At 41.4% G+C, this 22,327-nt stretch overlaps 1 protein-coding gene across 1 annotated transcript in view; it reads left to right on the forward strand.

Annotated features, from left to right (window-relative positions):
* The first annotated feature begins 629 nt into the window (after positions 1-629).
* The window catches only part of NYAP2 (neuronal tyrosine-phosphorylated phosphoinositide-3-kinase adaptor 2), a 134,991-nt gene continuing 113,293 nt past the window's right edge, over positions 630-22,327 (forward strand). Inside the window, 2 exon segments of the mRNA XM_033150273.1 lie at positions 630-992; positions 5,663-5,902. Coding sequence (XP_033006164.1) covers positions 5,697-5,902 — 206 coding nt within the window. The 5' untranslated portion in view covers positions 630-992; positions 5,663-5,696.

A 22,327-nucleotide genomic window follows, 5' to 3' on the forward strand; every position in this document is an offset into this window, starting at 1 on the left:
GGGGAGAATCTGTTGCCTAGATAGGAAGCTTTAATGAGCAGCTGCGCCCCTGGGGACAGCAAGCTGAAGTCGAAGGCGGCTGCTTTCCGGTCTCTTGTCATTTCTTCACTTGCTCCTTCGCCTCCTTTTTCTCCAATGGGCCTAAGCAAACGGGAACTGTCCAGGGTGCTAGAATGCTGGCTGCTTTGATGCTGAACGCAAGCGGATTGCAGAAAAAGAGGAGCTCCAGATTACTGCTCATTGCCGAAGGTAGGCTAGCTCTTTGTTTGAGAATCCCTGATTAATCAACAACAGCATCAACAGAGAGGGAGAGAGAGAGAGCGCCTGCCTGTAGTCACCGGGCGAGCGTCAGAGAGACTGTTTCAAACCTTCGCTGTCTAGGTGGCAATGAGAGAAAGGAGAGAGCATCTTTTTCTGTTGCAAGAAGCCATTTGGATAGGATGTTTTCTATCCCTCCTTGTCTTTTCTTTTGGTCTCCACAGCATCCACTCCAATGAGGCACCTTAGCCACCTCTCTGCCACTGCATATGCTGGTGTTGTAATCTTCTGTGTGGTGAAGTGGGCAAAAAAATTCCTCCCATTTCTTTCCTGCTGGACTTCAAAGCAGGGTGCCGTTGATGCCCCCTTTGCTGTTATTTCTCTCAATGTGGATTTAAGATGCCAGATCCCCTCTTTCCCCCCAGCCCCACTGCATTTTTGAAAGTCAAACTTTAAAAAGGCTATTTTTACCCCATGCCGAGAAGATCGCTCTTTTATTTTTAATGCAACACGCTGACTTCTAGAGATGCAGAATGCTACAATCTGGAAATGTTTGCCAAGAAGATCTCAAGCACTTTAATTGAAGAAAAACTGAGCCAATCTGCAAAATCTGTTTTTATGGTGCTGAAATATCCCTTCAGACTGCACTGAGATAAACCACAGGAAAGGGCTTTTACAGACAAAAGTCACCTTTAATTATTGCACTTAGCAGTCCCCCGAGGACTTTAATCTTGGTATGTATATGGTTTTTGTTGTTGTTTTTTTTTTAAAAAAAGAATCTCTAAGCATGATAATGAAATACAGTGCTTATCTATATTTATATATCACTATATCACTTATCAGAGAGGCATATTGGCAGAAATGGAATGATTTACAACCCTGAAACATCTAAGCAAGAACTTTGTCTGTTTGGGGAGACATTAATCAAACCACAGCAAAACCAAATAATGCTGCAATGTATTTGGAATTATTTAATGTTCTTCTACACATTAGGTGCCTGATAATAAGAACATTTGGTGTCTGGAGTTTTCATTTGTAAAGGCAACATTAAATTATTAAAAGGTTGCTAGCTATTTTTCTGACGTATTAACTGATGTAATACCTAACAGCTGTGTTAGTTACTTATTAGGCATGCCATACCATTAATATTTCACAACATTTGAAATATATTTCCCTTAGCCAAAAGATCTTCACTTTATCTTGCCCTCCCCACAATACATGCCGTAAAGAACATGGAAAACAATTTAGTTAAGCAGAAAGCAAATAAGTATTTCTCCTAAATTAAAAGACCTATTGTCCTGGTAGTGTTGGGATAATCTTAATCTCCTAATTATAGTTAGTGCTGGCTGTTGGCTATCCAGTTACATGCTACTTGCTTGTTAGGAAATTGTGCATTTTGGGATCACAACACATATGTGAAGGACTTCTGGTTGACAAGTAAACAACAACAGTAGTACTCCACATTCTAGAGGCTTTGAGGAGTGCAATCACAAGGAAGGGGGAGATCTATCCTTTGTGCACATTTATTGAGTTTGTAAAGCTCTTTATTTCTGACAAAGAGATATAATAAAAACACACCTTCTTGGAAGCATTGTTTTATTTCAGGTATGCCATGCATTTTTTCCTCATTCTTCTGAAGGAGCTCCTTTTAACCATTTGTGTTATTAAAAGAGAGTTCTTTTTACAGTTGGCATAATTCCCATTTATAAGAAGGGTAGCCAGCAACAGAATAGAAAGTTTCTGGATAAACCTGGTTGAGTATGTCAGAAGAGTTGGTTCTTGCAAACTTTGCACTATGTGTAGCACTGCAATCTGCCTTTGTGCTTTTGAAGAAGCCTAATGCTTTATTCCCTGTATGTGGGCCATGTGGAATTGGAAAACATTTCCTTTAAAAAAAAAAATCAAGTCTGCTTAAAAATTAACAAGGCAGCAGCCAGACATGTATATGAGAGCTTCATTGACAATGTGCCTAGCAAAGAAATAATTTGTCTTCTGAAAGCCAATTCATAAAAGACAGCAACTCTGAAGAAGTGGGGGTGGGAACCCAGTGTATAACATACCAGTGCCATTAGGTCTTTAACAGTGGTGCTGTAGTCAGCAGTCTGCTAGATATTGGATGTGGCCTAGCCTCTTTGCACTTACTGTCTTGTAAGCAATCCAAGAAGCACAGAATGAAAGCAGAGCCCAAACACTACAAGTGGTACTCCATATAACATCTGTGGTGAGAAGAGTGTACTTCAGATGAGCTAATTGTTATGTTGCAAAATGCAAGTGAACATTCAAAGAGAGGGATGGTATACTAGTGAGGTATGCACCCAACTCTTTTTTAATTCTTCTGCCTATCAGAAAAGAAATCAATTGGCACTTAAAAATGTGATATGTAGCTATTAAACTGATAGAAAATGGTTGTGTGTTTCTTTTTTATATATATCAATGAACTATGGAAGGCACACATTATCTTTATTTTAACAACTTGTTCTATTTGATGGTCCACATTTTATTTCTCCTACAGCACAGCATTTTTTACAGCTCAAATCACACATGCAAATTGCAGAGTGAGAATCACTTGAAATGCAAGCAATGCAGTAGCAGTTTCACGTGGCAAACAGTATTCATTGTAAGGTTTCATTGTAAAAGAGCGAGGCTTCAGAAAAACCAACAATGAATGTTTGCAGTAGTGTGGTGAAAATTGCCAGAACTTGTGTAGGGACCTGCTTTGCACAAATGAGTTGCATACTGCAATGTGCATGTGTTCGTTGAGTTTTAGGGTCAATTCAGATATTCAGTACCACCCCCCACCCCCCGGCACTGTAGCCTCTTATGAACTCAGCCAAACTTGGGGGACCCTTTCACACACAGGAGCTCTGTTGCACACACTAATTTCACATTTTTGAAAGGGCAGTTCAGTAGGTGGAAAATCTCTGGGTTTCCATTCCTATGCATATGCAGAATTTTCCATGCCACTGAAATAAATGGGGAATCCTACATACGTTAGAACTTCATATGCATGCTGGGTCAAAGTCCAACTCCCTCCCTCCAACAGCCCAGTAAGGATTGGAATAGCTCAGCAATCTCAGAATGTAGAGTGACAGCCAGGAGAGTAGCATGGTGGGGTGTGGGGTGTGGGGTGGAGAGATGAGGCAGTTGGAACCCTGAACAAGAGCACTGCTTTTTGTAATGACAACATTTTGTTGCAGGTTCCACTTGCATACGCTAAGTACAAAGCCTACATAAGACCAAATACAACAGCATGTACACACACACACACACACACACACACACCAATACACCTAACATATAAAATTCAGAAACATCCAATAATATTTATATAGCAAGAACTCTTATAAACCCAGTCTCCTGAAATGGATAAATTATTATTATAATTATTCATGATTAATATATATTATGGCTGTGTGTACACCATACTTTTAGAGGACATGAGAAGTACATTTTTTTCCTCCAAAGAATCCTGGGAATGGAATTTTACCCTTCACAGAGCTTCAATTCCCAGCACCCTGAAGCTAGTTCCCAGGACTCTTTGCCGGGGATGTGTGTTGAATGTATGACATGTATGGAGCCTATATGTCAAATGGGTAACCTAAGAAAGCAAGGGATGAACCCTGGTTCAAATTTCATGAAAAAGTGATATATGAAGGTTCTGCATGGTTGATTGATTCATTATAGGTATAGACACAACTTGAGAAAAAATACATTTAAAATTGAATGATGATCATGAAGCTCCAAGGGGCACCTGGTATTTATAACCAGTTCATTTGGAGTCTCATTTCTAAACACAATATTAGTTTTGTTATGACTGACCCCCTTGATCCAACACTATTTCCCTCAAACTGGTTCTAAAAGATCAAACAGCACAACTCAAACTGATGTTCCTGGATTTTAACTGATTTGATGCCTATTAACATCTGCACGCATAGATCCAGTGTCTCCCCATTTTCATCCCCAATTCAGGGCCAGAGAAAGTTCCTGTGAAATTCTGTATCATGGCAGAATTTTCATTTTTCATGCTGAGGTGTCACAATGAATTTCATCATTTCAGAGGGGGTGTGTGTGGAGATGACCAAGTAGGAAAATAGAACCCCCCCCCATTACATGATTAGACTATATCACCAGTTTAAAGGCAATTTAGAGATCTCTCTGCATGAGTGGAAAGTACTTCCTTAGTGTGGAGGAGTAGGCAAGGTCACTCTATCTGTAGTCTCCTATGTCCTCCAAGAGGCTACTCCAAACAGTCCTCCGACCCTTGTGGAATCAGTTTTTCAAAAGAAGCACAGAGAACTGAAGACGGGAGAAAACTGGAATAAACAAAACACTCTTTGTATCAGTAGAATTGCCTTCTACTTGTTCAGTGTATTATTTGGATCCTATTCTTTGCCGTTGCAAATTCTGAGAATGATGCTGATATTAACTCATCAGAAAATTTGGTTCTAAGACAGTCATGAGCATCTGCAAGAATTTTTCAAGGGGTGTGAACCAAGTAAATGACTGAAAGATGTAAGCAGGCTATTTCCACCATATCCAAACCTCATGTCTGTTGCATTTGCTTGAAGTTCATTCATACAGAGGTTGCACAATCTTTTCCCAGTGTTTAAAATCAAATACGATAAATGAATGTAATGAGAACTGCAAATAATCTTCACATGGCAATGTCATTGTTAAGAGCTCTTTGGGGCTTATTAGGTTGGCTTTCAGCTCTTCCTTCTGAAGCCACAGCTTGCTTTTTTCTGCCCTGAAGGGTATTTAGAGGCTTGTGCATATGGCATGGGAAACCATTGGAGTAAAGATGATCCAATGAATCTGAATGCACCTATGGATCTAGTACAAACACATCCCTGGCAGCCAAGATCCATGCATTAATCCTCCTGCAAAACCATGAAAAACAGTGTCAGACGAAATTAATGTGCCTAAGGTGACAACAAAAAAGCCATGCTTGCTCTAAATTTAGGTCTACTTCAAAAATATCTGAAAAGCAAATTTTGAAATCCAAAGTAGGGCAGTGCAAAAAAGTGAGCAAGTCTTTGAGGTTGTCATTACTCTTCATCAGGCTGAATGTTAAACAAGGTAATTTCTAGCCGTAAAGTCTGCATTTGTTCCTGGTCTTAAGATGAAGCATTGGAGGAGATAGCAGACTGAAGTAGGTTATGCTCACCTAGTTGATAGGAAGGTTTCATATTTCAGCTAGGACTCCCGGGATGAAAAGAAACTCAGTGGCTGACACTCCCCCCCCCCATTATTATTTTTAAAAAAATATAAAATTCAGCATTCACTCAGATCTTTCTTCAGCTTTAAGTAAAATGACATTGGAGAAAGTTGATCTTAAAAATAGCTAGTAATCTAAAAATGATTTATCTGTATGGACTTCTTTTCCCTCTTTGTCAACCTACAGGAAGTATTTTCCTCCATTTATTATCTCCAACAAGATGATGAGTTCTAATCAGGAGGAAGTCACTTTGGGCACTTTCCTCCAGTATATTGAAGATATGGGCATGAAGGCCTATGATGGTTTGGTTATACAGAACGCATCTGACATTGCTCGAGAGAACGATCGGATGAGGAATGAAACGAACCTGGCTTACTTGAAAGAAAAGAATGAAAAACGTCGGAAACAAGAAGAAGCAATAAAACGGTAACTATCTGGTTTTGTTAAAAATCAGGGTTGATTGAGAAAGAGTAAACAGGTCCCTTCAAAATCTGAAATGTTGGTTACAGATTAAAAGATTGTCTCCACTTGTTGAGGGTTGACATGGCTATTTCAAGGAAGTGATGTTGGTTTTGGAGGTCAATGAGACTGGTAGCCTAATGGAACAGCAATAGCTCTGTTAGGATATAATGTTATGTTATTGAAGCTAATATATAGTCCACTTCCTGGCAGATTGTCCAAGCTGTATTACCCATTGCATGTCATGGGAGGAAGGAAGATGAGATCCTGTCCCTCACTGCACTGCCTTCAGGAGAGTGGCAGATGAGAACTTGCACATATACCATGGCTTAAAACAGAGCCCACTTGACAATGCTTTCAGCTGCATGTATAAAAAAGAGGGGATCCTTTGACTGGCTGTTTCTGAGGGAGTTTGCAAAGACAAGGGTCACTTGTTCTGGCCAGAAATAACACAAGGAGAACCTGGATTTCAAGCACTGGTTTGCATTATGGATTTCAGAGTTCAGCTGTTTGAATGTGGATATGAGAACCACAAGTACAGCCATGGATTTCCCCTGTAGCTTCCCATTCTACTGCTTTCACAGCTGAATGAAGCATGCCACTTTAAGATGTGAACCATAACTTGCCTCATGAGCTACAACGGGGAACACAACAGAAAAGGCCTCAGCTTCTCCATACCATATATCTTTATTGATGTTTATATATCATCTATATCTATATATATCACACACACACACACACACACACCCAATCAAATGAATATTGGATTACACTGAATGTATATTTCTTGGAAGAGATGTGGAGAGAAGGTAGCATTTATAGATGATAGATGATAGATAGATAGATAGATAGATAGATAGATAGATAGATAGATATGGTGCTAATGGAATATATACGTAACAAAATACCAGTGGTTCCTTTCTTTGATTCTATGAGGTAATCATGTCTTGTTAAAAGTGTCTAGGAAAAACATATCATGACAATTTAAATAGATCTTTGACTGTTAGTTGTTCACTGGATTGCCACCCATGTCTTCTCAATCCTAGCAATTTTCTAGGGAAGTTTTGTGCTGGCACTGGGGGACATCCATGTAGCATGCCAGGATCCAAGAAAGCAGGGATGACAATGCCAGTTCTGCCCTCTGGTGACCATGCTTGCTGTCCTCTGATGCATGGAGGGTGGCCTTGAGAAGTGGGAAACGTTCAATACCCATAGAGGCTTCCTGCATGTTTGAGAACCAGAGTGGAGAACTGCAGGCCCAGGAGCCAAATGCAGTACTCCAAGCCTGTCTGGGAGTCAAGATTATCCCCAGCAGTCACACTCTTCACTAGTCCTGCTTCACACACACACACACACACACACACACCCCACCCGGGCTGGAATGTACCCTTGAACTTTGATAGTGTTTTTTCCTTGCTTGAATGCAAAATAGAGAGGTATGTGTGAGTGGGTGTAGAAACTAGCCTACTCTACAAAGGCAAAGTTTGAATTAATTGTAATGCCCATGTTTGCCTCTGGCCCCATCTATCCCCAGCATGTGGGGGTGCCCAGAAAAGTTGACCAGAAAATAAATGCAGCACCTGGGCTGGAAAAAAGTTCTCCAGCCTTGTTCTAGAACCCTGATTTCCCAGGATTCTAAAATGTGTAAGGAGCTCCCATGAGAACAGGAACTACATGCTTCAGAAGAGCCATGAGAACAGTGAAAGCGAAAGTGGAGCTGATGCAGTCAGCCCCACAGCACCAATCCTTCCTATCTGTGATAAATTAGCACCTACTGGCAACATGGTCCATGTGGTTTCAAGTGACTTTTATGTGGTGCTTGTATTATGTGATGTTTTTCCTACTTATGTGGTTGTATGCTACTGGTAGTCAGCTAGTGAATATTCTCTGAAGGACAAACAGTAGAATGTGATTGAAAATGTCATTGCTCCTGTTTATCCAGGAGCAAAAACTGGACCCAGGAAATGTTTCCCTAAAGTATTTCTTCAGAGGGAATGTGATCCCCATCTTGAATAGGCTGAACATCTCTTCCCAGTTTGGCCTTCCCTTCTACCATCAGTACTTACATCTTGTCTAGATTTGCCATAGATATCATTGGTTGAGAATTCTGAAGCCATGATATCCATGATACTGACCAGGAATCTTCTTTCAAAGATCAACCCAGATTTTTCATATCCAAGCTATACAATAATCTTATTCCGAAATGGTTTTGATAGATGCAATTATATCCCCAGGCTGTAACTTGTTGTATCAGAAACATGGAGATGATATGCAGATCATGCTAATTTTACGCTTAAATCAGCCACATCCCTCAGGCTTGTGACACATTTCCAAAATGGCCTTTAGTGTTGAAGACTTTGCATATATATATATATATATATATATATATATATATATATATATATATATATATATATGCAATTCTCACATTTACTGGGACTCCAGCCCAGGAAGAAATCTATTCTTTCCAAGCACATTGGAGAGATTCACTTGTTTTAATTATACTGAGGACATGTTTTTGAGTGCTTGATAGATTAGAAAGAAAACAGTGAAACAGACTATCTATTAATCTCCAGACAGTGCTGTCTGGTGCACCAGTATCATTGTTCCTTATCCAGCAGCCGTGTGAGAGAAAATTAGAAACCTATTCTTTGGTCGCAGAGAAGAGGAAGAATCTTAGAGAAGGTTTCAGTAGCATTTAGTAGCATTCCACTTAGGAGAAGCAAAAGATATCTTCCCCTTCACATGCTTGTTGGACTCCTATATTTACATATACATGCTCATCACTTGAGGACTATAGCACCAATAAAGATCCGCAACTGTGAAACAGACATCGCACTTCCACAAGTGCATGGGTGTCATATCACCCCACTTCACTTGAAGTGCAGTGTTTCAATGGGGTAATTAACGCTCAGACACTGTCAGTGCTGGCATTTACCGAGAGATGTCCATGCATATATGAATTAGCCTTCAGTTGGGGAATTGAAAAGTATGGCTTCCACAGATGGGTAGCAACTGGTTGGTGAGCTTAAGGAGATACAAGTGATTATTTGTGAGTTGGATCCGAGCCCATGTTGACCTGATGAAGGCCAAGTAGGGTGGGAAAAATAATATGATTGCCTTCAGGTTCCAAGCGCAGACGAATGCCATTGATTTGCTAGATTCACCTCTGTTTTCCAACAAGAGTATGGTACTGAGATGGTGCTTGTTTATAGTTGTGGTTGAGTGGAGTGCCTTGGATAGGTCTGGAACATCTGAATGAAGCAGCAAGACATTTGAAGGTGCTGCTTGACACCTTTTGAGCTCCGCTGCAGGCAGCAAAAAACCTTGAGCCCACCCCACTCCAAAAAATATGGAGACAATATTGCTCTTTTATATGGAGTTTTATAAGGATAATATAGGACTTCGTACTTTTTCACAGATTACAGTAGCTCCTCCAATGCATCGGTAGGCAAACTAAGGCCCGGGGGCTAGATCTGGCCCAATCACCTTCTAAATCCGGTCCGGGAATCAGTGTGTTTTTACATGAGTAGAATGTGTGCTTTTATTTAAAATGCATCTCTGGGTTATTTGTGGGGCATAGGAATTCATTCTTTTTTTCTTTTTTTTCCAAAATATAGTCCGGCCCCCCACAAGGTTTGAGGGACAATGAACTGGCCCCCTGCTGAAAAAGTTTGCTGACCCCTGCTCTAATGTGTCTTCTTGTGTGTGTATAGGGGGGGAAATACTGATTTTTTAAAAGAACAAAAACAGGAAGGCTAATACCAGTAGCCATAGTTCTGGACAGTGATATGTATTACAGGGTAATCTATGAATAAGATGGTAGGAAATATTTTCAACAATACATCATTTAATGCCAAACAAATTGCTATGCTTCAGGGCTTCTGATAGATATGTGTGTGTTTCATGTGCTGAACCATACAATAAATGTCTTGTATCTTAAACAGTTGTTAAAAAATAACAGTTAGAAACAGTTGTAAAAAAATTCTAAGGCCATAAGAAGTATTACATACTTCTTGTGTAAAAAAAAGGGAAAAAAGACGTTCACATCCATTGTATTGCACATTTTCCCCTGGAGTAAAATGGAAGTGAGAATGATGCTTTCATGAATAGCAGTGGCATTAAGAATGATTTTGGCAGGATGGTTAGTGGTAGTAACAAAACAAAACTCATACCTCATATATCTTTCCTAAGAAGTGAGTCTTAAGCTATTCCTTCTGAGTGTACTGATAAAGTCTTTGTCTCTTACTGGATGGAGTCAGCTGATGAATTTCTGACCTAATTTTAGTATAGCAGTCAGCAATTGTGCAAAGAATACCAGGTTAATATGGTGATTAAGAGAATGAGATGAAACGATGATACAAACGTTTAGTATGTCTGTGACTGTTTTGTGGCCATTTTATTGTTAGCCTTTTTAAAAAAGGGCTTATCATGGGTGGTCTGTGCATTCCTCTAGATGTCTATTGCCCACTCTTAAGATATCACAGTACACCAATTGCTGGAGGGTTTACTTCTGGATATGAATGTCAGGGAAGCTCCATCAATTCATAGAGCTGTAGAGGGATGGATATTTTTGGTTTACCTATAGGCACTCGTGGTTTTAGACCTTTGCCTGCCAGCCTTTTCATAGTTGAAGCAGACATTCTGATAATTCACATTGCTTTGATTTTAATATTTCCATGTTTATGCTCCCCTAGCATCAACATCTCATGAAATACTTTTTAAAAATGCATGGTAGTAAAACAGTGATGGGGAAACTCAGGCTCAGGGACCACGTACCACCTTCCAGGTGCCTCTATCTAGCCCTCAGTACTCTCCATAGGTCACACCCCTCGCTGCTCCTGCCTTGTGCCCCAAATGTTTTTGCCTGCCTGGCATATATCCTTGACCTCTGACAATGCCCCATTCTTGTCTGAATGGAGGATAGAAAGAGTTGTGTGTGGAAACTACTCTACTGTACAAACATAACATTTACATCCATTGCTCTGCCTACTTTTTGCCTCGCCCACCACTGACATGAGGTCACCAGAAGGTTAGCTAAAAGTGAGTGTAGTACGCAGACTGAAAAGGGTTCCCCATCCCTTCTGAAAAATATCCCCACTCTAAAATAGCTTATATATTAGGATCATTTAATACTGCTATTGGCAATAACAATGAAATCTGAATGAACTTATTGAGAATTAACGTGTTGTATGGCCACAGTGGCTAACATTGTTTTTGGCAAGATTAACATAATTCAAGCCCGCTCCAATGCACACTCTTTTGTGTATTTATTTATTTATTGCATCAGAAGGTGAGGAGCTTTTCTTGTATCTCCATAGAGAAAAGGGCAAGAGGCTTAGGGTGCAATCCTATGGTCTTGGGACAACATCCTTGGGTGCTGTGGATTTTGAGCAGGTAGAGCAGGAAGTCTGCTCATGGAGGTCTCCTAGTTGCAGCCAGAGGTACCTCCATGGCCATGATAAGAATACAGAAAGAGTCCTGCTGGTCAGGCCAAAGAGCCACCCAATCCAGCATTCTGTCCTCACAGTGGACAACCAGATGCCCACAAGTAGGACCTCTGCTTCCCAGCAACTGCTATTCCTTTATTTCACTTCCACTGAGCACCTTCCAATCCCAATACACTTAATGGTGAAAGTCTTGTACGTCGTCATTTAGATGCAGCTCCAGCACTCTTTGGTCCAGCCTTAGTCCCATTCTGAGCACTGAAGTGCCACTGCATGCGGCTTTGTTTTGCTCATTCCCGGGAATAAGTAGACAGATGTTGCAAAGGAGGAGGAGCATGTCTGCTGTTTGCATTCTGTGCCAGAGCTAACAGAAATGGGCCAGCCAGGCAAGAGCAGAGCTAAGCTCTTGTAAAGAACAAGTAATTATAATGAACAGCTGTCATCTCAACCCCTCATGATCTATGGCAAGTCACACACTGAAGACTTACCCTTCAGCAAATGTAAGCACTTTTTTGTTGCTTTCCTTTAAGAAAACAACTCTCTTTCATATTCTTTTATGTGTGCATTTATGTGTATGTTAGCAAGAGAGCTGGATCTAAAGCAGAAAAAGGGATGCGGGAGGGGGAGAGTGTGTGTGAAAGGGACAGACAGACAGACAGACATAAGAAGGATCTTGCAGTGCCATCCTATGCTTGTTTACTTTGAAGTAAGTCCAATTGTGTTCAATGGGGCTTACTCAAGGAGAAGTGTAAATAGGCTTTCAGCCCCAGCGTGGGCTGAGTACCTTTGACATCTTACACGGCTGCATGTGCAGCAAGATTTGATTTATTGCTGATACAAATTTTGTCTTAGCTGACAAAATACAATGCAATATTGGATTAGCAGCTCTCTCCTAAATGTATCTGCTTGGAAATGTGTGTCATTGACTTCAAGGAAGTCTTCCATAGATACAAAGCCCAGAATTCTGCAAATGGCCACACTGAAGGTTTTGGCAATGATTAATTCATCAAAGATCATAATGTGCTTTGATTCCAATAATGTGGTAGTGCCGAGAAGACAGCACAATGTTGGCTACCCCTGCCATAGGCCAATAAAACAAAATAGAAAGGCACAGACTACTTTTATATTTTTAAAACAAAATCGAAAATTCTTTCTAGTAGCACCTTAGAGACCAACTGAGTTTGTTCCTGGTATGAGCTTTCGTGTGCATGCACACTTCTTCAGATACCTGGTATCTGAAGAAGTGTGCATGCACACGAAAGCTCATACCAGGAACAAACTCAGTTGGTCTCTAAGGTGCTACTAGAAAGAATTTTCGATTTTGTTTTGACTATGGCAGACCAACACGGCTACCCACCTGTAACTTTTATATTTTTGAAATTGCTACTGGCTAAGATTGTGCTCAGTGAACTTCATGCTTCAAATATGCTATGGGATTCATGCTTTGTCAATGACAACATGCTGTAGGTCAGTCCTCCAGGAAAACTATCCAACCCTGTGATCTGCCACAGTGGAAAATGTGTTTGGATGGCTTGCAATGACTGCTGCAAGAGTGCAATGTCATAACCTGTGGCTTTCAACTGGTGCTGCAAATGAAGGCTAGATATGAAGCTGGCATTGGTGTTATTGTGCTGGGAACAACCAGTGACCAGGTCAAATCAAATGTGTAGCATATAAAAGAAAGGAGATATGATGAAGGTGATGATGATGATGCAAGGACCAGGGATGATTTGATTATTTGATTACTCAACATCTCCAATGTGCTCATCTCCAATATTAGTTGATAAGCTTTGATAGTGGACTTGAAGGCACCAAGCATCAGAGTAGGACAAACTGATTTCCTGCTTCTTATCAGTGCAAGGTAGATGCACCCAGTTATGAGTAGCCAAAATTTCTAAACACTTTGATAGTAAAAAGCTGGGTATCTCTGACAAAGGCAGATATATATCTGGGTCAAAATTATGTGGGTCAATGTCTTATTTAGTTGTTGCATTAATAAACATATGCTTCACATGCAATGTGATGCTGATTTTCCAGGACTAAATAATAGCCAGCTCTAATCAAAGGATTTATGCCTATGGAAGAATGGAATCATGACGCAAATAGAATTGCTTTTTTTTTTCATGGTCTTTCTGGATAGTTGACATAGTGACTCCACTGCGTGCACAGTAAATACTGTAATGTACATGCCATTATCTCATGACCTTGCTATAGACAGGTTAACGTGGAGAAAGTGCCATTTACAGCTTTGCTTCCCATTGTCAATGAAATGGTTTCGATAGAGATGCTCCAAATGCATTACGGCGTATTTATAAATAATTGAGGTGAACTAGATAACAAATCCGCCTTTCCAAAAGCTTGCTATCCATATGGCTCCCCATATGCAAGGCAAAGTGAATAGTAACGGCAACAGAAATTTCGTTCCAATTATCATTTTTGAACATAAGAAGGGATCACACAAAAAACCCATTTAGAAGGACCATTCAGAAGCCTGACTCTGTGTTATTCCTTACACTTTTGAAACATCCGTTTTATAAATAATATTACAAAAGCTGGGTGCCATCCCCACTCTACTGAATGGTAATATGATACCAGGGGGTTCCAGGCAGTCACCTAGAGTTTGTGCTCTTTTGGAGAATAGAAGATGCTGTGGAGACTGTTGTAGCTTTAAGAAAGATGATTTGTTCACATGGGTACACCTTCAATCTGCATGGAGGGAATCTGGATCTTACAGCATGGTGATTTCAAGTGGGGCTTGTTCCCCACAGCAGTACAGTACTGGAGTCGAAGATGGATCTCAGCCTTTCTTCTCCCCTTCTTTTTACCAGCACACCTTGCGCTAAAGACTCTGTTTTCCTGTCACTTCAAACACACACCCCATCACCATGGCAACCTCTGTGTGCCAAGGCCCAAGATTCCTCTTAGATGGGACATCAACACCTTTGGTCATGTTAATGCCTCTATCCCAGGTGGGACCCTATCTTGGAAAGGAAGTTTAGCTTGTATTTTTCTTCTGGCCTGCAATACTCCCAATAATCAAAATCCTACCATTTATGAATTTCTAAAGTTTAAGCTCCCCACCCCAATCTATATCAATATATCTATCGAAAGAGTAACCTAGATGACCAAGGAGGATAGCATGCCCAGGAGGAGGGTTCTAACTGAGTCTGATGTACCAGTTTTGTATGTGTATCTGGGAAACCCAGCCAGATGGGTGGGGTATAAATAATTAATAATAATAATAATAATAATAATAATAATAATAATTAGTATTAGTATTATTAGTGCAGGGTTTTGTTTTTGTTTTCAGTATGGAGTAACAATCATATATTCTGCCCTTGCACCTCCTATCTGAAGGACAGCCCCCACAACAAATTCATCCTGTGATCTTGCCAGCCATGTATTTTACTTCGTCTAATCCAGAAAGCTGATAGCCTGATATTTTCCTTTAATACTCCTAAAGCAGAAATGACCTGGTAGAAACTTCGTCGCTGTCCTAGTACCTTTGTATAGAACAATGTAATTAACACGGAGACATGGGCATTGTAAAATGTTCTTCATCTTTCAGTCAGTGTCTAAAAATACACCATAGTTCCAGGGTCAATAGATGTTATTGCTACCTGTTATGAATCACTTTTTGGCCATAGTCCAGTCCTTCAGTGGGTTGATGCTGACATTACTACATGCAGCCTGCTTAAGCTTCTTAGGAGATTGAAGAGGTTGAACAGGGTAGATAGAACCTTGCTGAGCAGATGTACAAAAATGGGGGGGCATATATGGACGGGACTCTGCCAAGTGGGGTCCTAATCAAAGTACCGCCTCGCATGTCTACTTCAGGGAATTGACCTTTGCAAATTCTGATAAGAACTGACTTGATTCTTATGACCCAGACAAATGTGTGGAGGAGTGGGATGCAGCTATCTTTCTCAAATTTTGTGATGCAGTTCTGAAAGGGGGAAACAATGTACCAGAATGCATATGGAAATATTTTTATGCATATAAAAATATGCATTCAGAATAAAATGTGACAGAAGTGCAAATTTTGCAAGAAAGAACATTATAATATATCTTCAAATACTAAACAAAAAATACAGGCAACAGATGAAAGGAAACCAAGAAACCAAAAAAAGTGATCAGATAACTAAATCACCATAAAAGCCTGCTGAAAGGAGTAGGGGCTAATATCAGCTTTCTGTGGTGAATAGGGCTGTCATACACCTGGATTTTCCCGGACATTGCTGGGATTTCAAAGGAAAAAATTACATTGGGGGGGGGGATTTCTGGCAGGCGACAGTCCGGGATCTGATGCAAGTTAATTGAAAAAAATCACTCAACAACTTTCGGGGTATCCTGGTTTTTACTTTTTTAAATATGGCAACCCTAGTGGTGAATCTTGTAAATTTTACAGTTGGCCATACAGCAAAGTAGCCATCTGATTGCTCCATCAGTGGAATTTGCTACCAAGGAGTGTGGTGGAGTCTCCTTCTTTGGAGGTCTTTAAGCAGAGGCTTGACAGCCATCTGTCAGGAATGCTTTGATGGTGTTTCCTGCTTGGCAGGGGGTTGGACTGGATGGCCCTTGTGGTCTCTTCCAACTCTATGATTCTATGATTCTATGATCATGCGGCCAAATTATCCTTAGTTGCTACAGAACAGAATATTATTCAGATAACCAATCTACCTTGAATCCAGCTGTCACATGTAATGAATTTAATCTACAAATATTGGCCCCCAGTGACAAGAGATTGTGCTTAAACCAGGAAGGAGGGTTTTTGAAAGAGGGAATCAAAAACAGACGTCAAACATTTTAGTGTTACAAAACATCTAGGTTCCAGGGTGTGCAGGATAATGTGAACTGAGGGATTTGGGGTCCTTTATTCTTAAAAAAAAACCTTTTTAAAGGATAGCAAACATTTCCTAATCCTACACAAATATTTGACCAAAGTAGTTCTCCCACCCCTTCTGAAACACTTAGATGAAATTTAATGGACACAGCCCTTTCTGAAACATACACATTATTAGAAATTATGCCTGCACTTTAATGGACTATTGTGATTTATAATGTTTCTAGATCTTTCTAAAACAGAAAAGCTACTATATACATATACCAGAGAAGCTTTATTATCTATTAAATTAAGTACATTCCCAGAAGGAATTAAATTTTATTGACAGACTCAGACTGAAGAAAGAATCTTGACTGCTGACCAATTACATTCTGAGTTCACTAAAGGGGTTGAATCTCATTAATAAAGGAATACTCTGAGCAAAATGGCACCATCCATTTGTTGCGTGCATCAGCAAAGCCTGCTCTGGTTAGTTTTCTGTGCTGAATGTTGATCTTCTGCCTTCAGAAATGCCATAGTGGTTCTCGACAAACACTTTCATTACTCGTGACTTGTACTGTAAAGGTTAGGGGAAAGGGTGACATTACCCATGGGAATGATATTAATGAAAAGGACAGGTGCAAAGGACTATGAACTTCCACAGTCCTCAGCATCTGCCTGCAGTGACACCAATCCACGAATATACTTCACAGCAACAATGAAATTGGTTGCTAATATTTTCTATAGCTGGCAGAACAAATTTCATACACACACATGCAAATTTGGGGAATAGTGCAATATTGAGGCATTGTGGATTTCTGTTTGTTTTTTGTTGTTGTTCAGTCGTTCAGTCGTGTCCGACTCTTCGTGACCCCATGGACCAGAGCACGCCAGGCACGCCTATCCTTCACTGCCTCCCGCAGTTTGGCCAAACTCATGTTAGTAGCTTCGAGAATACTGTCCAACCATCTCATCCTTTGTCGTCCCCTTCTCCTTGTGCCCTCCATCTTTCCCAACATCAGGGTCTTTTCCAGGGAGTCTTCTCTTCTCATGAGGTGGCCAAAGTACTGGAGCCTCAACTTCAGGATCTGTCCTTCTAGTGAGCACTCAGGGCCGATTTCCTTGAGAATGGATAGGTTTGATCTTCTTGCAGTCCATGGGACTCTCAAGAGTCTCCTCCAGCACCATAATTCAAAAGCATCAATTCTTCGGCGATCAGCCTTCTTGATGGACCAGCTCTCACTTGTTTTTAGGAAAACGTAAACCAGGGATGTGGAACCTCAGGCCCAGGGCCCAAATTTGGCTATCCAGGTCTTTGAATGAATGAATGAATGAATGAATGAATCGATTTATTATGGTCACAGACCAGAAATTATCCAGGTCTTTGTATTTGAACTTTGGGACTCTCCCCAAGCCATGCTTCCTTTCCAGGCACCATTCCCTTGGCCAGGCCACACCCCTCACCAGCCCTGCCCCCTGCCTTCTTCAAATGCTTTTGCCTGGTTGGATATATTGCATTTTGTTTGCGTGGATGGAGGTGGGTGGGTGGGTGAAGTTCTGATTTTTGTATGTCTGGAATGTAGCCTACAAAACAAAGGTAAGAATCTCATTGCTCTATCTGCTTTTTTATTCTAGTCCTGTCCACTATTACAGTGCGGCCTCTGGAAAGCTGCTTTGTTACTTACCTGTTTCCCCCTGGTGTGTACATGTTTTTTTAATATTTAACAAAAAATCATTTTAAAGTTTGTTTTTTTAAAAGTCACCTGGGAGGGAATGTGGCCTACAAGCTAGAAAAGGTTGCCCACCCTAATACATATATTTATTATATGGAACACTTTAGTTCCAGGGTTTGGTGTTCACAACTTTACAGAAAAGGCAGCGTTGATTTTCTTGTATGAAATATGGTCTTAATTCTAAGTGCCTCAAAGAGGTTGAATAAATTCATGTAGAATGGGTCTATCAACATCTAATGGGTTGTATCCAAAGTGGTGTTAAGTAACTTATTCCATCAGCGAAAAGATCACCCTTATGCAATGGAAACTGCACCTCCACATACCTCCAAAATCTGTCCTGGGTCCCCCACCCACCCACCCACCCACCCAATGCTCTGAATGTGCAGAGGGTGTGGGGTGCACACATGGGAAAAAGAGGAGAAATTTCTGCTGTGTAAGTGTAAATCCTTGCCCAATAGCTAAATGGAGCTTCCATGTTTAACAGCATACTACCAAGATTACTTGAATCACACAGGAGAGTCCCCATGTCCTGCTGTCTCTCTAGAGCAGACCCTCCAAGTGTCCCTATTTTCCAGGGTTGTCCCTGATTTAGAGAAGCTGTCTCAATTTCTGAATTTCCCACCTTTCCTTAGGATGTCCCTATTTTCATTGGAGAAATTTTGGAGGGTATGCTAGATGGTTAGGGCAAACTAGGAGACAGAAAAGACAGACTTGGATTTTTTGCAGAGCTATCTTATTCCAGTTATAGGTAAGCTGATGAAAGCATCTGTCTTGGGAGCAAGGTGAAATTGTGGATTGGAGAGCCAAGCTGAGGTCAATTCTAGAAGCAGATGAGGAGGAAAGTGCAAGGAGGGATGCAAAAGCTAAGGAGCAAAGCAGGAATAGGGAAGGACAAAGCAAGAGTCCTTCTGGACCGTCTAGAGGGGTTGGGAGTTGGGGACACTGTTATACAGTGGTTCTGCTCCTTTCTCCTGGGCTGTGTCCAGAAAGTGGTGTTGGGGGATGAGTGTTCAGACCCCTGGGCTCTCACTTGTGGGGTGGTTCCATTCTCTCCTCCATGCTTTTTAATATCTATATGAAGCTGCTGGGAGAGATCATCAGGGGGTTTGGGTTGGGTGTTCATCAATATGCGGATGATACCTCTCTTTTAAATCAGAACCAGTGAAGGCGGTGAAGGTCCTGTGTGAGTGTCTGGAGGCGGTTGGAAGATGGATGGCGGCTAACGGATTGAGGTTGAATCCTGACAAGACAAAAGTACTATTCTTGAGGGACAGGGGGCAGGCTGGTATGGAGGACTCCCTGGTCCTGAATGGGGTAACTGTGCCACTGAAGGAACAGGTGCACAGCCTGGGAGTAATTTTGGACTCACAGCTGTCCATGGAGGCGCAGGTTAATTCTGTGTCCAGGGCAGCTGTCTACCAGCTCCATCTGGTACGCAGGCTGAGACCCTACCTGCCTGCAGACTGTCTCACCAGAGTGGTGCATGCTCTGGTTATCTCCCGCTTGGACTACTGCAATGCGCTCTATGTGGGGCTACCTTTGAAGGTGACCCGGAAACTGCAATTAATCCAAAATGCGGCAGCTAGACTGGTGACTGGGAGTGGCTGCCGGGACCACATAACACCGGTCCTGACAGATCTGCATTGGCTCCCAGTACGTTTCCGAGCACAATTCAAAGTGTTGGTGCTGACCTTTAAAGCCCTAAACGGCCTCGGTCCTGTATACCTGAAGGAGCGTCTCCACCCCCATCATTCAGCCCGGACACTGAGATCCAGCACCGAGGGCCTTCTGGCAGTTCCCTCACTGCAGGAAGTGAGGTTACAGGGAACCAGGCAGAGGGCCTTCTTGGTAGTGGCACCTGCCCTGTGGAACGCCCTCCCAGCAGATGTCAAGGCAATAAACAACTATCTCACGTTTAGAAGACATCTGAAGGCAGTCCTGTTTAGGGAAGTTTTTAATGTTTGATGCTGTATTGCTGTATTGTTTTTAACATTCGGTTGAAAGCCGCCCAGAGTGGCTGGGGAAACCCAGCCAGATGGGTAGGGTATAAATAAATTATTATTATTATTATTATTATTATTATTATTATTATTATTATTATGCCCATGTGCAAATGTCTGGCCCCTGGCAGCAGAGAAAAGGCAGACTAGACCAACCATAGATAAAAAGAGACCATAATGTTATTTATTACCAGCAAGTAAGTAGGGTTGGCTAGGCGTAGGGTAAGATGAGTAATCAGACCCGCCCCCCTTGCTGTCTGAATCCTTGGCCCTAGCCCAACTGCTAGAGCCTCCATAGGAAACTGGACTATTGCCACTGCCTTACAGGGACTCACAATGCAGTGAACTGTGAGTTGTTCACATAGTAAATGCTTTGTGTTTACAGAGCTGAAATCTGCAAACAGGAAGTGGAAGTTTGTACAGATGGTGACCATTTTAGGCATGTCCAAATGATGTGCAGTTGTTGACCCGGAAGAAGGAAGAACGGGGGGGGGGAGGGCAAAACAGGGCGTAATGGGGCCAGGGTGGGGTGGAACAGGGCAGGGCATGCTTAAACACACTCAGCCAACGTGTGCTGGGGCCAGGAACATAACCCCCATGCGAAATGGTTGTCGCCTGTATAGGAAAATGGGAGTGACTGGTTGCACAGATTAAAAAACCAGCCAAGCTTTGGCGGCTTAAGAGATCTAGTCCTGGACTAGGGGGACTTTGCTCTGATTCAGCAGTCAGTTCATACACTCTTAAAAAGCACTCGCAGAATGGGGCCAAATCTACCAGTATAGTTTAGTTTTCATTTTTGCACAACTTAAATTAACAGGGAAACACTGTTTTAATTTCTTTCGTGTAAGATGCATTGTAGCTGGATGAAAAATTATTGTGGGTTGAAATTACAAATTTCAATACAAAAGCTGAACCTTGTGAAAATTTGGTTCACAAATAAAACTGTAGTGGTAAATTCACATATAGAAACATTATATGGTGCCCGTCCCCTTTTGGTGTATTGGACTTTCTGATTATAAAGGGATTATTTCCTTCCCATCCACTCGAAAGCTTGCAAATAACTCTGCTAGTAACTGACCCAGGGCTAGTCAGCATACTGCTCTCCAGCTATTGAACTACAACTCTCATCAGCTCAGCCAGCAGGGTCAGTGTTAGGAATGCTGGGAGTTGGAGTCCATTAGTGTCTTGAAGGGACCATGTTTTGCTAGCCCTGAACTAAGCTGACCAATCTCAAGCTATCACCAGTGCCCTGCCATATCAGATTACAGAGTTTTAATATGAATATTTTCAATAGTTTGTAGAAATATTTCAGTATCCTGGTAATCCAATCAAACAAGCTATCATCTAACTGAGATTATACTTGCCTATCCATATATAGATATATATCTTATTGCAAATGCCTCAGATAAAAATTCTGTCCTAAAGTTCATCTTTTTACCGAAATCCAACATCTGCCAGGGGGTATTTACCTGTCGTCAGTCAGGTAGATGTCTGAAATGATATGAAAATATTAATGTTGCTCCCCACCCCCACTTTTTTTTTTTACTGGATTACCTTTGTGTATGATTGGATTGGCAAACCATAGATTGTAAAAGTGGCGTAAGAAAGAACTGTAAAATGTATTACTTCACAAAGTGGCCTTTTCCATCAAATGCTTTTCTGTTCTAATTTGACTTGAGATCCCAAGTGAAGTAATTTGAAAGTGTCAACGCAATTCCCTCTGGAAAGTTGCCATCAGATTAAAAATAATCTAATTTTAAAATTTAGTGTCGGGAGTGATTTTCTCCGCTGAATCTATTGACAAAGGCAGGATCATTTGTGTCACACACGTGAGTAAGGCATATTGAGTCAAGGAAGGTGCTAATTGCTCATGAGTAGTGCTCTCTTAGCAGCTAAAGGCAGGGCACCCTCCCTCCAATGAATCATCTACCTGTTGCAGAGGAATTGTGCAGCTGGGAAGGTGACATGCAGCTTTTTTCCTGCTCCTTGACCATGGAATCATAGATTTGTAGAGTTGGAAGGGACCCCAACGGTCATCTAGTCCAACCCCTTGCAATGCAGTAGTGACTTGGCCAAAGTAAAAGTTGCAAGCCTTTCCCAAAAGTGTTCCTTGCTCTGAAGATTTCCCTGTAATGATTCTGAACTTTTTGGTTGCCTAGTGGGATGGAGCATTTTCACTGGGCACAGCTACTCTGGCCAACATTGCAGGGAGTTGGCCTTGGCCCAAAGGATGACCCCGAGAAGTTCACTAAGGACAGCAACAGGGAAGGTGAATTCAGGGTGCCACAGGTCCAGGGCTTTGACACACACACACACACACACACACACACACACACACCACAATGTTCATAGTTCTGAGCTGCAGCTTAATTTGCCGAAACATTTGCACT

This window comes from Lacerta agilis, chromosome 5, assembly GCF_009819535.1.
Source record: "Lacerta agilis isolate rLacAgi1 chromosome 5, rLacAgi1.pri, whole genome shotgun sequence".
In the NCBI taxonomy this organism is placed as follows: domain Eukaryota; kingdom Metazoa; phylum Chordata; class Lepidosauria; order Squamata; family Lacertidae; genus Lacerta; species Lacerta agilis.